Source organism: Sus scrofa, chromosome 6 (assembly GCF_000003025.6).
Source record: "Sus scrofa isolate TJ Tabasco breed Duroc chromosome 6, Sscrofa11.1, whole genome shotgun sequence".
Lineage (NCBI taxonomy): Eukaryota > Metazoa > Chordata > Mammalia > Artiodactyla > Suidae > Sus > Sus scrofa.
Genome location: NC_010448.4, coordinates 50206349 through 50228096, shown reverse-complemented (window position 1 = coordinate 50228096; position 21748 = coordinate 50206349). Strand labels below are relative to the sequence as shown.

The 21748-nt window shown below is 44.0% G+C and overlaps 1 protein-coding gene across 6 annotated transcripts in view; it reads left to right on the top strand.

Annotated features, from left to right (window-relative positions):
* The window catches only part of LOC102158679 (carcinoembryonic antigen-related cell adhesion molecule 5-like), a 193596-nt gene continuing 173358 nt past the window's right edge, over nt 1511–21748 (top strand). For 5 of the 6 annotated variants that reach the window (XR_002344671.1, XR_002344670.1, XR_002344669.1 and 2 more), the window contains exons 1-3: nt 1511–1712; nt 2614–2973; nt 5887–6165. Coding sequence is in view for 3 of the 6 variants with exons in the window: in XM_021094467.1 (XP_020950126.1) it covers nt 1649–1712; nt 2614–2973; nt 5887–6165 (703 nt within the window). In the remaining 3 variants the exon portion in view is untranslated. The remainder of the gene's footprint in view (nt 1713–2613; nt 2974–5886; nt 6166–21748) is intronic. The other variant, XM_021094464.1, reaches the window with a different exon arrangement.

The following is a 21748-nucleotide window of genomic DNA, read 5'->3' as shown; positions in this document are numbered from 1 at the left end:
GCAGGGCTTGCATGTGACCTGAGCAGCTGCTAAAATAGCATTTCTAAAGTGTCACCTGGGCATTCCCAGTCTTCATAAAGTTCTACAGGTGATTCTGATGCATAGCGTGGGTGACATCCCTGTGACAAAGGTTTCTGAAGTAGCCCCTGGGCTCTTGATCTGAAGGGAAAAACCATAGGGAGTGAGACAGATCTATGAGAGAGCCTACTGTGCACCCCACCTGAAGCTGGCGGAAGCTGAGGACACTGGGGCCCCTCAGCTGTTCAAAAAAGGGTGCTTGTACCAGCAGGGCAGGAGTACACCACAAATCACATGCCCATTAAGACAGCAAACTTAGGAGTTCCCATCGTGGCATAGCAGAAACGAATCTGACCATGAGGTTGCCAGTTCAATCCCTGGCCTCGCTCAGTGGATTAAGGATCTGGCGTTGCCGTGGGCTATGGTGTAGGTCACAGATGAGGCTCAGATCCCACATTGCTGTGGCTGTGGCTGTGGCTGGCAGCTACAGCTCCAATTAGACCGCTAGCCTGGGAACTTCCATATGCCATGGGTGCAGCCCTAAAAAGACAAAAGACAAAAAAAAAAAAAAAAAAAAAAAAGACAGCAAACTTAATTGATGAAGGTTCTGTGTGTTCTGCCTCCTCTACCAACTGGCCATCTCCCCTATCTCTTTCACCTTTCCTCAGTCTCCCTAGTCCCTGAGACATAACAAAATTGAAATTAGGCCAATTAATAACCCTACAATGGCCTCTAAGTATTCAACAAAGGAAGAATCAATCGATGCAGCAAATTTCATTGTCCTCTTATTTTAAAAATTGCTACAGCCACCAACTGTCACTAACTACTTCCTTGATCAGTCTGTAGCCATCAACATTCAGGCAGGATCCTTCAGAAGGTTAGCATTTTTGGCAATAAAGCATTTTTTTTTTTTTTTTTTTGTCTTTTGTCGTTGTTGTTGTTGTTGCTGTTGCTATTTCTTGGGCCGCTCCCGCGGCATATGGAGGTTCCCAGGCTAGGGGTTGAATCGGAGCTGTAGCCACCGGCCTACGCCAGAGCCACAGCAACGCGGGATCCGAGCCGAGGCTGCAACCTACACCACAGCTCACGGCAACGCCGGATCGTTAATCCACTGAGCAAGGGCAGGGACCGAACCTGCAACCTCATGGTTCCTAGTCGGATTCGTTAACCACTGCGCCACGACGGGAACTCCAATAAAGCATTTTTAATGAAGATATGTACACTGGGTTTTTTTGGGGGGAAATATTGCTATTGCACACTTACTATTAACTACTGTACAGTGTAAATATCTTAAAATATACTAAGAAACCAAAAAAATTGATGTGACTCAATTTAGTGGGGGTCTGGAACCAAACCACAGTATCTCTGAAGTGTGCCTGTCTAGAGAGAAGGAAGCAGAAGAGGGAAACAGGGAGGCAGGAACAAGAGGGGAGGGAGAGGGAGGGTCCTGGAGAGACCCCGCCCCTACCCCCACCCATATGACCCAGTGAAGTGCTCCTGCCCCAGGAGGAGGCCCAGCACAGAGGGAGGAAGGACAGCAGAGCTCACACATCAGACAGCAGTGCTTGTGGGCCTTTCTGGAGCAGAAATTCTTCTCTCACAGGGAGGGACACAGCAGGCACCAGGCACCATGGAGCCCCCCTCAGCCCCTGCCCACGGAGGGCGCATCTCCTGGCACAGGCTTCTGTTGGCAGGTGAGAGGGGACAATTTTCAGGGAGTGGCTGGAGATGAGAGAACAGAGCCTGGCTGGGGTCTCCTGGGGAGACAAGGCTCTGAGAGGGGACTGGGGTCTTCTTTTTGGACCTGAGGGAAGAGGACAGAGGACCAGGGTAGGAGGGCGGAGGGGCTCAGCCATAGGAAAATCTCAGTGAACTGGAATTGGTGAGGGGCCGGACACCTCGAGTCTGTAGGTCTTGCAAATTATTCTTCACTGAGCAATAACTGTTGAAAACTGATGACAATAGTAACAATCTTTATGTCAGGGAGTTACTACAGAAAAACACAACCAGGACACTAAATACTATCATTACCCACACCCTTAGAAATTGACAAGTAAACACCAGGGTGTGGAAGGCCCTGGGGACACTGATTCCTTCTTCACTAGATATTCGGAGCCTGTTCTAAGCACTCAGGGGACAACAGAATCAGACAAGTCCCTGCCCTCACAGAGCCCACGTTCTATGGGAGGAAGACAGACAAGCAAAGAGATTCAGAATGTGCTGTCAGCGCTGACAAGTGTCTTGAGGAAACAGAGCAGGGAAAGGTTAGAAAGTGAAGATGGGGTCATTAGAGCAGGTAGTTCGGGAGGACAGCTCCCAACAGTCCCCTGAGTATGAGCATGTGTGTGAGGGTCGTGAGGGAGTGAGCCAGGCACACATCTGGGGAGGAGTATTCTAAACAGAGGAAATAACAAGCTCAGGAGGGCAAAAGCAGTGAGGTTCTGCTGCTGACTTTAAACCAGTAGGACCCACACACAACAAACACACATTCTACAAAAACACACACCAAAGCCGAGGGATGAAGAGATCTACTCAGGACCTAGGACTGCATTTCCCCATCCAAATATTAACTGATTTCTCTCTCTTTCACCCTAGTCTCACTCCTAAGCTTCTGGAACCTGCCCGCCACTGCCCAGATCACTATTGAATCAGTGCCCTTCAAAACTGCAGAAGGAAGGGATGTTCTTCTACTTGCCCACAATGCGACAGAGGATACTCTAGGCTACAGCTGGTACAGAGGAGAAAGAGTAGAGAACAACCAACTAATTATATTATATAGAGTAGACATTCAAGCAAATACCACAGGGCCTGCATACAGTGGTCGAGAGATAATCTACCCCAATGGATCCCTGCTGTTCCAGAATGCCACCCAGAATGACACAGGATACTACACTCTGATGGTTACAAAGAATGATTTACAGAGAGAAATTGTAACTGGACTACTCCGTGTATACCGTAAGTGATTCCTTTCTGACTTCTGGGTGTTGGGTGGGGTGAATTCTATTCACAGACTCAGGATTGACAGGCCTGGACTGTGCCCCCATCCCCTCTGCATTATGTCCCATGTCGGGGTTTGAAAATTTAGTTCAGGACACACACATAGGAGATAAAATTCAAAGGATCAAACTTTCTTTCCTGGAATCCAGACCCTGCAGACATTCTGTGCAGAAAGAAGGACCAGTCTGATGGCAGTAACTCAACAGAAGGAGATCAGACTCCCTGTGACCATGACCCTGAGGAAGACCCTGTAGGACTCAGTAGGGGCCTGGCCTCAGGGCCCCCTGGGAGCCTCACAGAGAAGCTCAGTCCCAGGAAGCCCCTCCTCGGACCCTGTCCCAGGGCCCCTGCCTCCAGTGACCCTAGAGGGTCTGTGCCACTGTTGGGTTCTGGGCTCCTGGACAAGGCTGACGGGGAGCAGCGAGTTCCCAGCTGCCTGAGTCCCAAGGCTTTGAGCTGCTCACCAGTCAGGGCTCAGCCCCAAGAGCCACATCTGGGCAGGGGTGGAGCCTGGTCCTTCACCTGAGATTCGGCATGAAAAGCAAGGTGAGCCAGGTCCCCAGGCCATTAGCCAGTTGCTGTGGGGACTAAGGAGACCCCAGAAGAAGGTCGGTGTCCACAGGGATGAAGAGAGGAGTGAAGATGCTCCTCGTCCACCAGGGTAAAGACCAGGGGGGCCTCCCCCGTGGATGCAAATAATAGCGGGCAGTTTATTTGGCAACTCCTTTATGCCCAGCTTTAGGCTGTTGATTTAAATGATATAAGGTTAATATACAAACAACATGACAAGCCTGAGAGCATTTACCATTTATCCCATTTTACTGAGGAAAGGCCAAGTTATGGGGGGGCGGGGGGATACAGTCACTGAATCAGAGTCACACAGACTATGACTAAGCAATCAGTCATGCCAAGATTACAGCCCCAGCCTCTCCTCCACCCCAGAGGCCTTACTGTGCATCTGTGGACCCAGAAACCAGCTGTTGGTTTGATCCTTTCTTCTTGGGCATCCTCAGCTCAGAGGGAGAGAGGCTGACCTGGGAAGTGAAAGCAAATGGAGAAGTAATTCTCTTTATTCTAGAACTGAATTACCTGTATTGACCATCAGTCAGTGATAGGAATGTCCAGGCTTCCCCCTCTGAGGTAGACGAAGCACAAGCTCCTTGCTCTGGATTAGAAATCATGTATTTTTTTGTTTCCTGATGTGTTGGATGTGACTCCCACTAGAGTGAATGGAAAGGACTTGGCTCCTTCACGCCCCGGTCTACACTGCAACTAGTACTGGGCCCAAGAGGTAGCAAACTCAATCTTTCTTTGATGAAGGAAGGATGGAAGGAGTAAGAATGAAGGAATGATCTACAGTCTCTTCAGACACTGGAATCAGGATGCAGAGCCCTAGCAGGTTCTGGCCACACTGGTGCCTGTCTCTCCAGGGATGGGAGCCATGTTCCATCCTCTGACCACCTGCCCCTGAAGCGCGCTGAGAGCCAAGTCTCAGGCGGTGGGGCTGCTCAGCCGTGGGAGGGCTTCCAGGGTGGCATGGGTCCTGCTTCTGGGCAGCTGTGGGGCTCTTGGACCTTTGGATCTTTGAAGTCACCTGTAGCCTCCACTTTGAAGTCACTTGTAAATGCACATTTCTCCCTCTCTCGGCTCCTTCCTTGTCTCTCATCTTCCTCCTCCTTCATCCCAGCCGGGACTGGCCCTGCTCTGCACAGCTGCCCCCACCATTAAACCTTCCACGAATATTCCCACAAACGGCTGACTGCCCTGTTCCCATCCTGCAACTATTCTGTGTCCTTTTTTATTGCCCACCCTCCTGGCAATAGTAAAGGACACAGAAATCAGTGGGAGCAGCAGCCCCTGTGAGGCTCCAACATGAGCCAGGCTGCCCAGGTCACCAGGAGAATGAGCTTCTGAGGTCATAATCCTGTGATGGGAGAAACACATTAATGTCTCAACTCAGAATGATGGAAAATGAGCAGTGGTCATGGTTGGAAAGTTGTTTTTTTTTTTAAATTGTACCTGGTTCAGAGAGATATATGCATATATACCAGGAGACTGGACGGGGCCATCCTCATTCCCTAATAAATTATTTAATAAGAAGTGCTTTCCCTACTTTATGTAATGTTCCCTTGGCCCCAGAGATGCACAGAGCTGGCAAGACTGTCTTCCTCAACATAGGCCGAAGCATATATAAGGAATGGGACCTGAACATTTCATTTTTCTTCTTTCTTTCTTCCTTTTTTCTTCCTTCCTATGTCCCTCCCTTCCTTTCTTTTATTGGGCCGCACTCACAGCATACAGAAGTTTCTAGGCTTGCGGTCAAATCAGAGCTGTAGCTGCCGGCCTACACCACAGCCACAGCAACACCAGATCTGAGCTGATTCTGCAACCTACACTGCAGCTCATGGCAATGCTAGATCCTTAACCCACTGATTTCAAGGCCAATGATTAAATCTGAGTCCTCATGGATACTAGTCAGATTTTGTTACCGCTGAGCCACAATGGGAACTCTGGATCTGAACATTTTAGAGCCAAATAAAGTCCTAGGAAAGGGTCAAGAAAATTCACAGGAAAAAACTCTACTTGATGATGAGAGTGCTGGACACATGGGCTAACAAGATACTACAGAGATGTCGAGGGGTCAGGGGTCACCCGGCGGTATCTGGCTTTCAAAAAGGAGGTGCCTCCCTCTCCTTACATGGCATCAAGGAAGAGAGACCCAAGACCTTGTTCACAGGGTCAGGGCCATCCTCTGAGTCACCTTTACAGAAGTTGCTGGGCCCCAGGAATGGCTGAGATCTCTGAGGAAGGAGCGTGGCCCCCGGCCCCAGACACACTCGCCGCCAAGTCACCTCCTCTGTTTCTCCACAGCACCAGTGACAAAGCCCATCATTGAAGCCAACAGCACCACCGTCACAGAACAAAAGGACACCGTGGTCCTGACCTGCATCATAAATGACACTGAGGTCTCCATACGCTGGCTCTTCAATGGCCAGAGTCTACTGCTCACAGAAAGGATAAAGCTGTCCCAGGAAAACAGCACCCTCACCATAGAGCCCGTCAGGAGGGAGGATGCTGGGAATTATCAGTGCGAGGCCTCCAACCCAGGAAATTCCAGCCTAAGTGACCCTCTCAGGCTGGATGTGAAATGTAAGTGACCACTGGCCTCATGCTCCACCTTCCCGCTACCCATGATTTGCAAAAAAGACAGAGGTCACAGCAGGCAGAATATTGTTAAGAGACCATTACCAACAGAATGCCAAAATGGTTAAGTGCTCAGTCAATGAAAAATTAGTTTCTGATCCTTGGTCTGGAATTACTCTGTGACCCTGAACAAGATTTTTTTTCTGATATACTTTATATGGTAAAAAAATTTATATATGTAAGATTTCCCATTTAAATAATTTTTAAGTTTTTGTTCAGTGGTATTAAATACACTCATATTGTTTTGCAACCATTACCTATATATATCCACTACACTTGGGTTAATATTGGCCTCTAAACAATATTAAGGCTTCCAGTCCTTGAACACTGAATGTCTTTCCATTTATTTATATCCTCTTTATTTTACAATGTTTTCTCCTTTAAAAACTAAAACTGTTTTTTAGTTTTTCCATACAAGTCTGTCACCTCCCTGGTTAAGTCAATTCCTAAATGCTTTATTTATTTATTTATTTATTTGGTCTTTTGTCTTTTTAGGGCCACGCCCACGGCATATGGAGGTTCCCAGACTAGGGGTCGAATTGGAACTACAGCCGCTGGCCTACGCTACAGCCACAACAATTCCAGTTCGGAGTCGTGTTTGTGACCTACACCACAGCTCACGGTAACACAGGATTCTTAACCCACTGAGTGAGGCCAGGGATAAAAACCTGTGTCCTCATGGATACTAATCAGGTTCATTAACCACTGAGCCATGATGGGAACATGTATAAGAGGAATTTAAAAATTTTCCTTTTCAGATTTGTTCATGTATAGAGATATCACTGTATTTATGTGTTGGTTTAGTATCCTGCAGCTTTGCCAAATTTGTTTATTGGTCCTAACAGTTTGGTTTTTTTGGGGGGATTTTTAGGGTTTTCAGTATAAGGTCATATCATCAGCAAACAACTTTTCCTCTTCATTTACAATTTCAATGTTTTTTCTTTCTTTCTTTTTTCTTTTTGCCTAATTGGTCTGCCTAGTACTTTTTTTTTTTTTTTTTTTTTTGCTATTTCTTGGGCCACTCCTGCGGCATATGGAGGTTCCCAGGCTAGGGGTCGAATCAGAGCTGTAGCCACCGGCCTACGCCAGAGCCACAGCAACGCGGGATCCGAGCCGCGTCTGCAACCTACACCACAGTTCACAGCAACGCCGGATCGTTAACCCACTGAGCAAGGGCAGGGATCGAACCCGCAACCTCATGGTTCCTAGTCGGATTCGTTAACCACTGCGCCACGACGGGAACTCCTGCCTAGTACTTTTAATTCTACTTTGAATAGAAGTGGCAAAAGCAGGCATCCTTATCTTGTTCTTGATCTTAGTGGAAAACTTTTAGTCTTTCACATTTAGAATGACGATAGATGTGGGTTTTAATATATGGCCTCTATTTTGCTGAATCAGTTTCATTCTATTCTTATTTTACAATGAAGGATTTTGAATTTTGTCTAAAGCTTAAATTGATTTAATCTCTTTCATAGTTATAGCTCTTCATATTTTCTATGTTTTTGTGATTTTACCTTAGGTAGCTTTTATGTTTCCAGGAATTTGTCCATTTTATTGAAGTTATGCAATTTGTTAGCATATAATTATTCATAGTATCTTGTAATTCTTATTATTTCTTGAGACTTGGTAGTGATGTTCCCATTTTCATGTGTGATTTTAGTAATCTGAATCTTCCATTTTTTCTTGATCCAACTAGTTAAATGTTTGGCAATTTTGTTAATCTTTTTTTCTTTTTCTTTTTTTGTCTTTTTAGGGCCACATTTGCAGCATATGGAGGTTCCCAGGCTAGGGGTTGAATCGGAGCTACAGCTGCCAGCCTACACCACAGCCACAGCAATGCAGGATCTGAGCCAAGTCTGCAACATATACCACATCTCATGGCAATGCCAGATCCTTAACCCACTGAGCGAGGCCAGGGATCTAACCTGCGTCCTCATAGATGCTAGACAGATTGGTTTCCACTGAGCCATGACAGGAACTCCTTGTTAATCTTTATTGAAGAAACAATTTCTGATTTTATTGATTTTCTCTATTATTTTCCTATTCTCTTTTTTATTTATCTCTACTCTAATTGTTATTTTTTTCCTTCCTTCTGCTAACTTGCAGTTTGGTTTGTTCTTCTTCTGCTAGTTCCTTAACTTATAAGCTTGGTTATTGATTTGAGGTCCTTCTCTCTCTTTTTTTTTTTTTCTTTTTAGAGCTGCACTTACGGCATATGGAGGTTCCCAGGCTAGGGGTCGAATTGGAGCTGTAGCTGCCGGCCAACACCAGAGCCACAACAACACAGTATCTGAGCCATGTCTGTGACCTCTGCCACAGCTCATGGCAACACCACCACTGATGGCCAGATAACCCTTTGTTATAGTCATTTTTTTTTCTTTTTTTTTTTTTTTTTTTTTTTTTTTTTTTTTTTCAGTCTTGCTATTTCAGCTTCGATTGAGCTTATGGCCAACACCAGCCACAACACAGTATCCATGTCGACCTCCCCTCTCCACCACCCCACTGAGTGAGGCCAGAGATGGAACCCACAACCTTGTGGTTACTAGTCAGATTTGTTTCTGCTATGCCACAACAACGGGTACTCCCCTTCTTTTTTGTTTTGTTTTGTTTTTTGTTTTTTTATCTTTTCTACAGCCGCTCCTGTGGCATATGGGGTTCCCAGGCTAGGGGTCGAATCGGAGCTGTAGCTGCCGGCCTATGCCAGAGCCACAGCAACGTGGGATCCAAACCATGTCTGCAACCTACACCACAGCTCACAGCAATACCAGATCCTTAACCCACTGAGCAAGGCCAGGGATCGAACCCACAACCTCATGGTTCCTAGTCAGATTCGTTAACCACTGAGCCACGATGGGAACTCCCTCCCCTTCTTTTTTAATGTAAGCTTTTACAGTTTATAAACTTCTTGCACAAGATTCTTAATTTTTCTGAGCCTCAAATTACTAACTGAAAATTACAATTAAAGTACCTGCTTCATGGCACTCTTCACAGATTTGAGTAATATTCAATTAAACCCTTAGTGAAATGCCACACATGGAGGAAATGTTCCATAAATGTTAGATGCTATGGTAACTACTATTACCATTAAACTCTATAAAACCAGGTACTCCTAAGTTCAAGGACTACCTAACTCTTAATCATCTCTTATTAGCCATATGACTTTGGGTATGTTTTTTCACCACTGAAAACCTCAGGTTTTCTACTTGTAAAATGGAAATACTGTCAATCTGACAGAGTTATTATATGAATTAAATGAGACATATTGAAAGTATATAGCACAGAGCCTGGCACATAACAGTAACTCATAACAATAACTAACATCAGCATTAATCTTCATATTTTAGTAGACAGGTGAGGGCAACAGAAATTTTTAAAAAAGAATAAACAGATGCAAAAGTTATTATATATTGGGGGGGAGCATAACATAAAAGACCCACAGGAACATGTTACTGATGAACTATGGGAGAGAAAAAAAGGAGTTGAGTGCAAAGTTTCATGTCTGGAATGAGTTTACATCCTGTGATATGCAGCCAAGATGGGATTAGACAAACAAGACATTTATGCAGAAAAATGCCTATGAAGGCAATTTGGGGAAGAGTGGGAGGAGGCTGGGAGGGTCCTCAGACCATGATGCATATCTGACCCGTATGAAAAAGAACAAGAAGGAAGGAAGTTTTAGATTGCAGTGCAGTTTTACAGGGTGTCAGCAAAGCTGACGGGGAGTCCTTAAGCTAAAATCGCCCATGGAGGAAGATCAGTTCTCACAGAATTGGGATTGATTTCACATCCTTGCTGAATGCCTGTGTGAAGTGTGGTCTCTGTGCAAAGAGGTAGTGAATTCAGAGAGCCTTCCATCAGTTAAGTTCCCACTACAAGACACATAGAACCCAGAGAAAGATCCAACCATGAAAAGGTGGTAAACTTAAACTAAAACACACAAAAATAGCCATCAGCCCTTCTTATATTCCCAAAGCCTTCAAAAATATCCATGTGCAGAAATGCTAGATTGGAACTGAGGTTAAGTTTGACCACCCATCTATAAATAACACTGAGAAGAAAAAAAAAAAAAAAAACACAAGAATATAGTCACCTAATCACCACACAGCAGCCTTCCCACAGAAAATTTATTCCTTGAAGGAACAAGTAAAGACTCCTTCAGGAGTTCCCGTCGTGGCTCAGTGGTTAATGAATCCGACTAGGAACCACAAGGTTGCAGGTTTGATCCCTGGCCTTGCTCAGTGGCTCAGACCCCACATTGCTGTGGCTGTGGTGTAGGCCAGCAGCAACAGCTCTGGTTCGACCCCTAGCCTGGGAACCTCCATATGCCGCGGGATCGGCCCTAGAAAAGGCAAAAAGACTCCTTCATGTTGACACTTCTTTTGCAGAGCACCTCCCACTGTAAAATAATGTCATCTTAATTCATTCTTCTCTTTTCTTTCCATGACAGTTGATTCAATACCAGGAAGTACTTCTGGCGTCTCAGATGGTGGTATTGCTGGCATTGTGATTGGAGTCCTGGCTGGGGTAGCTCTCATAGCAGGCCTGGTGTAATTTCTGTGTATCAGATAGACTGGAGGGTATGTTGCATTTCCTCTTGTTCTGTTTCTCTAAGCCTAACCGTCATGCTTGGGAGAGGGAAGGAAACTTCATCTCTGTCTCTGGGTCTGGATCTGCTCCTCTCTCTTCCTAAAGCCCTGCTTCTTGGCATTAACACCTGCAGGTCTCTTCTTCCCTGGTCTTCATGCTGCTTGTGCCCTGCTCTCACGTGGACATGGTTACTTCCATCCCCTTCTGGCTTAGAGGGGGCAGAGCCAGTTGTGTTCCTCTGTCCGCAGTCCAGGAAACCCAGGTCCAAAATGGAAAACTAATGAGGGAACGAAAGGAGAAGCAGGAGGAAGGGACTCCTGTGCTCTCATGACAACAGTAGCAGGAGGAGGGAGCGATAGGACAGGAAGAGAACCTAATGAAAAGGCAGAAACAATCAAAGGCACTTGGGAAATAAATAAACTGAGAAACAACCAGCCATCTACCGACAAAAGGGGAAAGGTGCCAGGGTAGAAATAGGCTCGGAAGCAGTCGATGTGAAAGGCCCTAAATGTGAACAGCCAGTAACCAGGAAAGGAGTAAACACTAGAAGGGATGATTGTAGACTGAAGGAGGTCCTCAGAGGCAAGAGTACCAACTGAGTGTAAATGAGCGTTGAGGAGCCCCAAGGAATCACGCTGACAGTGTCCTTCCTAATTCAAGGTGCAAATAAATGTCAGTCACAGTGTCTCACATTTATTTAGGGCAAGTGACCGGCATGATATCACAGAGCACAAATCCCCAGACTTCAACCATAGTAAGTAAGTAAACCTGCTCACTCACCACATGCCCTGCCCCAGTCGAAAATCCTGATTCCCAATATCTCCCTCCCTTCTGAGTTTTTAGAAGGGATCTCCGTGTCCCAACCTTAATTTGTCATGGGTTTTCACACCCTTCCTTGCCAAGCAAGATTCCCCTGAGACCCAGCTCCGGGAGAGACGCTCACTCCCACCAGACCAGGCAAGCCAAGCAGGCCATGACATGGACAAGTTCCCAGGAGCCATTCCTCATCCTTGCTCCTTTCCCTCCTGCCTCTGTTACGGACGCAGGCATCTCCTTTGGTGAGACTTTCCCTGCCTTTGCTGCTCGGGTGCTGTGGGCCTCAATGCCCCTCCTTGACACTGAAGCCTGTTGCTGAGAAACACTCCTGGGCAAAACTCAGGCCTTGTGAACTGGAAGAAATCTTCAGAAGCCCACGGAGGCCTCCTGTAGCTGCCAACCCCTCCTTGGTCTAATGTCCTGGGGTCTGGACCACAGACTGAGGGAAGGAAATTCCTTAAATGATCATGGGCCACCCCACACCCCACCCTGCCACCACCTGCCACCTCCTTCAGCCAGAAGTCACAACAGCTTAGGAACACCACGTTCTGAGGCCACAAGTCAGCTCTGCATTTTCATGGGCTGATAACTCTTCTTTTGCTTCCCCAGGTCACAGCCATGTCAACTACTCACCTAACAAGGTAAGTACAGCCAGTTTCATCAGCTCCTTTTCTCATGGAAATATCTCTGTTTAGAATGGGTTATTCTTGAAGACAAATGTGAGATCAAGTATAGGCCAAAGTTCCTCACTGCAGCAACAAAGAAATATTGTTCAGTCTCTCCTATGGGTCTAACTCATGGAAGAAGATTGACTTTGGAATTATTCCCTTCCTGTGACATTGAGCAAGTAACCTCTCTGACCCTCAGCTTTATTGTCTGTACAATGAGCATGCTGCTACGCTAAAGAGAAGTTCAAGGAATTAAATGACATAGCAAATGTAAAGCACCCAGTACAATGCCCAGCACAGAGAAGGCACCTCCTTCCTGTGCCTGAAATCTGACCCTGCTCTCCCTGTCAAATGATAGTTTCTATTCTACTGGGTCTGAGGTCTTAGTTCCTTTACAGTCTATTATTTTTACTGAATTTTTTCATCTGATCCTTCAGTAGGTATATTGAACTGTATATAACCTGAAAAGTGCTTAAATCATATTTCAACAATCTATGAATTTTCAGGAGTTGAATAACACATGTAAACAGCACCCAAATCAATAAATAAAGCATGTCACAAACACCCCCTTTAAAAAGACCAGTTACTCCCCTTCAAAGAGTAGCCACTATGTTGACTTCCAAATACTAGATTTTTTGAACCCAATTTTTGTTCTTACATAAGCAAAAAACACACCATGTCCTTATATGTGTTTGGCTTCTTTCATTCAAAATTGTTTTTTGAGATTCATCCATATTGTTCATGTCTTTAAGGTTTTTGTTCTTGTTGCCGTATCATGGTATTCCACTGGAGAATTCCATTATCTATCTTTTCTAGTGATCATTCAATAGGATGTTAGCAAGCAGAGACGATGGCTAGTAAAAGCCCTTCTTTGAAGCCAAAAGTCTCAAAGTAGTGAAATCATGTGGAGCTGGATCACACTAGCCAAGGTGAGGGCCTAGGCTGTGACACTGATTTAACTGACTGCTGCTTATGCCTTTCAGATCGATGAAGTTACATATTCTTCCCTGAACTTCAATGCCCAGGAATCAAAGAAACATAGTTCGGCCTCCCCACCATCCCCAACAGCCACAGAAATGATTCATTCAGAAGTTAAAAAAAAAGAGAGAAATGCAACCAGTCCTGCTCGCTGCACTGCTGACTTATTCCAAGCTTCTCAGCCCCATCCCCAGGAGACCCCTTTCCCCTCAGGGAAAATGGGAAGAGGGTCTTTCCCCCTCTTCATTCCCCAGTGAGGCTCATCCAGGCTGCCTGGTCACAGCCTCCTCCTTCAGTGTCAGTAGATGAAAAGGCACATGTAGGAGGAGGTCTGCAGGAAACCCAACAGTCCTTGTCAGTGACATGTGGCTAAGCAGACCTTGGGAGAGAGGTACCAGGGCCTCTGCCCCTCCCCATTTCCTGACTGGTTTTAAACTTGCCTGTTCAGAACACACTCATTCTTTCCCACCTCAGCCCTGTCCTACTGGAGTCTAACTTGAATGTGACATAACTTACAGAGTTATGTCCTTATGCATTGAAACACATGTGCCAGAAAAGGAGAGAAAAAGGAAAAAGAAAACATCCAAACTCCAGTATGAATCCAACATCACAGGAAAATACATACAAAACTAACTTAGGACTGCAAATTCTACAACTTTGTCCACTATCAGTGTTGTCTACCCAGAGGACCAGGGCCTAAACACCTTGCTGCTTACTTAAAATACAATCTATGTTCTTTGGAAAGCATGTTTCCAGAGAACCTACTAGAAGCAACCAGAAAACTAAGTCAAGATCCATAAGTGATTCCTAATGAAAAATTTAAAAACTGCAGGTATGTTTTAGTAACTTTAAGGGCTTTATTCCAGGAAATACCCATAGAGGGAGAGATTATCATCACTTATGGGGCAGTCAGACCTTAACAGAGATAATCTGCTAGGATTTGGGAATGAATAAGAAAGCTATTCTTCAGAAATTATTTAAATAATTTTAAAGAATGAACAATTTGGGGTATTGGGTTTTTTCCCTTCTTCTGAGACATTCTGCTATTTTACTTTTTGTAACTGCTTGTTTATGTGAAAGGGGTTATGTTTACTTAGTTACCTGTGCAAGCCAATCCGACTACACTAGGTGAAAGAAGCCACCCACTCCCCAAGTCCCTCTGGCCAGGAGCCCCTCAAGCCTTTTACGTCAGGGGCTCCACTCAGAAAATAGGAAGCAGCTGTTCTCTACATTCCTGGCCAGAAATGGATCTCACTCAGTTTCTAGGCATCAGACCAATTATCAGCACCACCATGATCCATGTCCCTGCCTGTGCATTTCCATCCGTCTACCCATTCACCTTCTCAGGAAATCTTGGCCTCTGCTAAGCTGTGTTTGGTCCTTGAGAAGTGCGGGGCGCCCTGAAGGAAACTACCACTCATGCTGTTGGTGCTGTTTGCAACCTAGAAAGCTGCACTGGTGCTGATGCTCCTTAGGACCCAAGGGGAGGGATGTAACTCAGCCCTAGGCTTCTTGAATAACCTCTGCAATCTGTTTTCTGCCCTGGCGCCTATGAGACCCAGTATGTCAGCAGAAAAGGAAGGGAGGGAGAAAGAGAGGCATGTCCTCCTGCAGCCCAGCCTTCTGCACAGATGGAAGCGCCTCAGGGCTGTTGAGAGAAAGGTTTTATTCCACATCCATGACCTGACCTCATGCTGTGTGGAACTGACCCCCTCAAAGAGGGCTGGACGGCAGGTCTCTGTACTCAGGTACCTCTTTCAGGGTTTTCTAACCCTGACACAGACTGTATGCACCTTCTCTCATCCATGCTGTTCTGTGTAATTTAGCTTTGCCTGGCTAAGGCTGCTTCTGAATTATTTGTAAAATTTGCTCTATATTTATAATAAAAATTATATATCAGACATCAACGTGCTGCCTCACACTTTTGCTGCTTTCCACAATGTCTTCTTTACTTACAAAAGAAACAGAATTTGCTTAACTGGGGGTCACAGTGAGCCTATCTCTAAGTCCACAGATATTTGACCTAGTGATCAGAGAATTAGCTAAATGCATTTGCACATCTGTTAGGAAACACTTAAAATGTAGGTATGATTGATATACAAAAATAGACTCAAAATTGATTAAAGACCTAAATGTAAGACCAAATATTATAACTCCTTGAGGAAAATATAGACATAACACTCTGACATAAATGGCACCAATATTTTTTGGATCCATCTCCTAAAACTAAGGAATCAAAAGCAAAAATAAACAAATAGTACCTAATTAAAAGCTTTTGTATAGCAAAGGAAACCGATGACAAAATGAAAAGACAACCTACTGAATGGGAGAAAATGTTTGAAAATGATATGATTGATAAGGGATTAATATCAACATATATAAACAGCTCAGGAGTTCCCACTGTGTCACAGTGGGTTAAGGATCCAACATTGCCACAATTGTGGCTCTGATACAGTCTTAGCCCGGGAATTTCTATATGCCACAGTTGCAGCTGAAAGAGAAAAAAACAAACAAACAAACTACATAAACTGCGTTTACAACTCAATATCAGGAGTTCTCGTCGTGGCTCAGTGTTTAAGGAACCCGACTAGTAATGATAAGATTTCGGGTTCAATCCCTGGCCTTGCTCAATGGGTTAAGGATCTGACTTTGCCATGAGCTGTGGTGTAGGTTGCAGACGTGGCTCGGATCCCATGTTGCTGTGGCTGTGGTGTAAGCCGGTGGCTACAGCTCCGATTCATCCCCTAGCCTGGGAACCTCCATATGCGCAGGTGCAGCCCTAAAAAGACAAAAGACAAAAACAAAAACAAAAAAAACAAATCAATATCAAAACAACCAAACAACACAGAGTTCCTTCATGGCACAGCAGGTTAGGGTCCAGCGTGCACTGCAGGTTCTTGGGCTGCTGATGTGACGCAGGTTTGATCCCTGGTCCAGAAACTTCCACATGCCATTGGCATGGCCAACAAAACAAAACAAAATGATATTTAAAAAGTGGGTATGCTGTATTGCACAAGTATACCCAGTATTCTGTGATAATCTGTGTGAGAAAAGAATCTGAGAGAGAATGGATATGTATATATATGTATGATTGGGTCACTTTTTAATGATTTTTATTTTTTCCATTATAGTTGGTTCACAGTGTTCTGTCAGTTTTTACTGTACAGATATAGTACAGATATATAGATAGGTATATTCTTTTTCTCATGTTATCCTCCATCATATCATGTTCCATTATAAGTGACTAGATATAGTTCAATTCATCACTTTGTTGTACAGCAGAAATTATCCCAGCCTTATAAATTAACTATACTTCAATGAAACTTAAAAAAGAATGTATGGGATGAGGGAGTGAGAATCACAAGAAGGGAGCTGTGACATCAATTTCAGAGAAAATATTTAACTGCTCCAGGGCCATGTGACTCCATATGTACCCATAGAAAGAACTCCCTTTAGTACTCTTCTTGTTAAAAAATAAAGGGAGTTCCTGTTGTGGCTCAGTAGGTTACAAACCTGACTAACATCCATGAGGACCTGAGGTGTAGGTCGCAGATGAGGCTTGGATCGTGCGTTGCTGTGGCTGCGGCAACAGCCGCAGCTCCAATTCAACCCCTAGCCTGGGCACTTCCATATGCCACACGTGTGGCCCTAAAAAAGCAAATAAAATAAAAAGTTCCTACATTTTTTTAAATGGGCAGAACTGAATGGACATTTTCCCAAAAAGGAAATGCAGATGGCCAAAAGGCACATGAAAATTCGCTCAACATCACCAATTATCATAGGAATTCAAACTAAAACCAAAATGGACCTCACACCTGTCAGAATGGCTATCATCAAAAAGAACACAAATAACAAATGTTAAAGAAGATGTGGAGAAAAGGGAACCCTCCTACACTGTTGGTGGGAATGTAAGTTGGTGCAGCCTATGGAAAACAGCATGGAGGGTCCTCAAAAAACTAAAAATAGAACCACCATATGATAATGTACTTTCACTGCTGGGTATATACCCCCCAAAGCCCCAAAACACTAATTCAAAAAGATACATGCACCACAATGTTTATAACAGCATTATTTATAGTTGCCAAGATACAGAAGCAACTAAGTGGCCATCAATAGATGAATGGATAAAGAAGATGTGGTACGTACACACACACACACACACACACACACACACACAGGAATACTACTCAGCTACTGAAAACGAATGGAATTTTGCAGCAATATGGATGGACTTGGAGGGCTAATAAGACAGAAAAAGACAAATACTGTATGATAAAGAGTTAAACAAGAGGTTAAAGAAACATAGGTAGGATTGAAAAACTGGAGTTGAGTGAACATTCCATGAGACAGACATTAGGATAGTCTGCAGGCCCAGAGAAATGCTCAATTAAAAAATATTAACAAACAGTTACACTGACAATACCATGTGTTGTGAGAATGAGAAACAACTGATATATACACACACACATACATACACACACACACACACACACACACACACACACACACACATATGTATTTGTCTTTTGTCTTTTTAGGGCTGCACTAATGGCACATGGAGGTTCCCAGGCTAGGCGTCCAATTGGAGTTATAGATGCCAGCCTACACCACAGCCACAGCAACTCAAGACCTGAGCTGCATCCGCGACCTACACCACAGCTCATGGCAATGCCGGATCCTTAACCCACTGAGCGAAGCCAGGAATCTAACCCACAACCTCATGGCTCCTAGTCGGATTCATTTCTGCCATGATGGACACTTCAAATATGTTCTCTTTGTCTTTAATTTTGGTTGGTTTGATTAACATGAGTCTCTGGGTGTTCCTCCTTGAGTTTATTCTATATGGTCCTCATTGCGCTCCCTAGATTTGAGTGAGTGATACCTGTCCCATAGCAAAGAAGTTTTTGGATATCATCTCTTCAAATATTTTCTCTGGCATTTTCTTTCTCCTTCTTGTACCCCTATAATGGGAATGTTGGTGTGTTTAATGTCCCACAGTTCTTTTGACTGTCCTAATTTCATTCTTTTTTCTTCATTCTGTTCCACCTCAGTGATTTCATGGTCTGTCTTCCATCACATTCTTCTGCCTCCTGTATTCTGCTATTGGTTCCTTCTGAATGAATAAATTTTTCATTTCAGTTACTGTGTTGTTCATCTCTGCTTTTTTATTCTTTAAGTCTTCTATTTCTTTGTTAAATATTCTTATAATTTATCTGTTTTTGCCTCCAGTTTTTTCCCAAGATCTTGGATCATTCTATCATTAGGTTTCATGTAGGTTGTTTATCTTCACTTCGCTTAGTTTTTGAGGTTATGTCTTGTTCTTTCATTAGAGGCTCATATTTCTCTCTATTTCATTTTGTCTAGTTTTTGGAGTTTGTGGTCTCCTTTCTGCAGGCTGCCTGGTTATATCCTCTCTTGCTTCTTATGTCTGCCCCCTTGTGTGTGAAGCTGATACAGGGGCATGTGGCAGGCTTCCTGATGGAGGGATTGGTGCTTGTCCACTTGTGGGTGGGGCTGCGTTTCTGTGTGTGATTAAAGGTGGTTGTGTGCCTGGGAGGACTTTAGGCAGCCTGTTTGCTGATGGGTGGGCTGTGTTCCCACCCTGTTTGTTGTTTGGCCTGGGGCTTCTCAGCCCAGATGGGTAGGGCCAGATTTTTCCAATATGGTGGCCTCTGGGGGAGCTAATGCTGATGATGATTCCTAGGACCTCCACCTCCAATGTCCTACACCCTCAGTGAGCCACAGCCAAAACCCACTTTCCCAGGAGACCCTCTGAGACTCACAGGTAGGTCTGACCCACATTTTTATGGAGTCTCTGCTTTGCCCTGGGACCCAGTGCCTATGAAACCCTGTGTGCACCCTCCAAGAGTGGAATCTCTGTTTCCTCAGTTCTCCTTTGCTCAAGCTCCACTGCCCTTCAACGCCAAATGCTCCCAATGCCAGACTCCCCAGGCTGGGGAACCTGACGTGGGGTTTGGAACTCTCACTCTGTGGGAGAGCCTCTGTGATATAGTTAGTTATTTTCCAGTCTGAGGGTCACCCACCTGGTGGGTGTGGGATTGTTTATATTGCAAAAGTGCCCCTCCTACCATCTTGTGACTTATTCTTTGTCTTTGTGTGTAGGATATATTTTTGGTAGCTTCCAATCTATTTTATTGATGATTGTTTGGCAGTTAGTTGTGATTTTGGTATTTTCATGAAAGGAGGTGAGCTCAGTCCTTCTACTCTGATATTTTATCTCAGAAAAACTTGGTAATCACCATCTTTAGATTTTATTTTTATATAATTTTTAAAGGTTACTTTCCATTTATGATTATAACATAAACTATAGTTATCTATAGTAAACTAATAGAAAATATTGCTTATATTCCCTGAGTTATACAGTACATTCCTGTAGTCTATGTTACACCCAAGAGTTTGTACCTCCCACTTCTCCACCCTTACATGCCCCTCCTCCCCCTCTGGTAACCGCCAGTTTATTTATATCTGAGTCTGCTTTTTTGTTATATTCACTAATTTATTATATTTTTTAGATTCCACGTATTGATATCATATAGTATTTATGTCTTATTTGATATCTGTCTTATTTAACTTAGCATAAATGCCCTCCAAGTCCATCCATGTTGCTGCAAATGGCAAAATTTTGTTTTTTTTATGGCTGAGTAGCATTCCATATCTTCTATATTCATTCATCTGTTTATGGACACTTCAGTTGCTTCCAGAACTTGGCAATTGTAAATAATGCTGCTAAGAACACTGCAGAGAATGTATCTTTTTGAATCAATGTTTTAATTTTCTTCAGATATATACCCAGAATTGAAATTGCAGGATTATATGGTAGTTCTAGTTTCAGTTTTTGAGGAACCTCCATACTGCCTTCCATAGTGGCTGTACCAGTTTACAATCCAACCAAGAGAGTACTAGGGCTCCCTTTTCTTGACATCCTTGCCAACTTATGATATTTATGTTATTTTGATGATAGCCACTCTGACAGTGAGATGTGATATCTCATTGTGGTTTCAATTTTCATCTCCCTGATAATTAGAAATGTTGAGCATTTTTTTCATGTGTTTTTTGGCCACCTGCATTTCTTCTTTGGGAAAATGTCTATTTTCTTCTGTTCATTTGGGGGGTGGGGGTTGCACCTGCAGCATGTATAATTTCCAGAGCCAAGGATCAAACTCAAGCCATAGCAGTAACAACTCTGGATCCCTAACACACCGAGCCACCAGGGAACTTCTATTCAGTTTTTAATCATCTTTTTTTGGTATTGAGTTGTATGATCAGCTTATATATGTTGGATATTAATCTCTTATCAGTCATGTCATTTGCAAATACTTTTTCCCATTCAGTAGATTTTCCTTTCGTTTCACTGATGGTTTCCTTTGCTCTGCAAAAACTTTTAAGTTTGTTTCATTCACTTTTATTTACCTTGGTAAGCATCATTTCTAAAGTACATCTCATGCAAATCCAAAATTTTGTAAATTCAGAACCCAAGTGTATTAGTCAAAGAAAAAGAATGAAGAGGATGAATACATAATTAGCTAGATACAGAGATAGAGAGATATAAAGAAAGAGATTATAAGGAATTGGCTCCCTCAATTGGCTCACATGATGAAAAGCCATATTCCTCTAAACCAAAGTCAGAAAAGTGATTCTTGAGCAGCTGACTCCCTGGGACGGAGCCCTTCCCGACGGCCGCCAGTTCCAGCTCCTGTGTTTTCCTTTCGGGGCCTGTGAGAAAACTTTGGGACTGCAGGGATAATACCTTGCCAAAACCCCTGTTGAACAGAGTGGGTTGGAAGAAGCCCTGACACTGTGTGAACCCAGGTCCCAGGAGGACCAGTGTCTCTCCTACCTCGCCTTGACCCAGGGCCACATCTTCCACATGCCCACCTGGAAGCAGGCTTCCCTGTCTGGCAGTAACAGCTATCATTTACTGAGTGCTTCTGTGTGCCAACCACTATACCCTGAGCTTTAAATGTTCATCTCGATTAATTCTTGTTAATGTTCTCTGAACTACACAGTCCACTGAGGTAGGTAAGCACAGGATCTAGGGTCCAAATGTCCAAATTCAGAATCTCAGCTCCACCACTTACATGTTACATGAACTTGGAGCTGCTACTTAACTTGTTTCTGCTTCAATTTCTCATCTGAGAAATGACAGGTACCCTATTCATTCCTAGAAACATATAAGGATTAGCTGAATTAATAAGTATAAAATGCTCAGTACATGTTGGCTATTATAATTGCTGTTATGTGGGCATTGCCTGCATTTTACAGCTGTAGCAACTGAGTCTTGAAGAGCTTATGTCACTTGCCAAGGTCACACAGTTAATGAAGGACAAAGTATGGATTCAAACCCAGGTCCAGTCTACCTGACTCCAAAAGCACATGGACACTTGACAAGCTCAGGGCCTGAAGCTTCTCTGTCTCTCTCTCTCTGTCTCTGTCTCTTGGTAAACTGCTCTTAGGAGCTG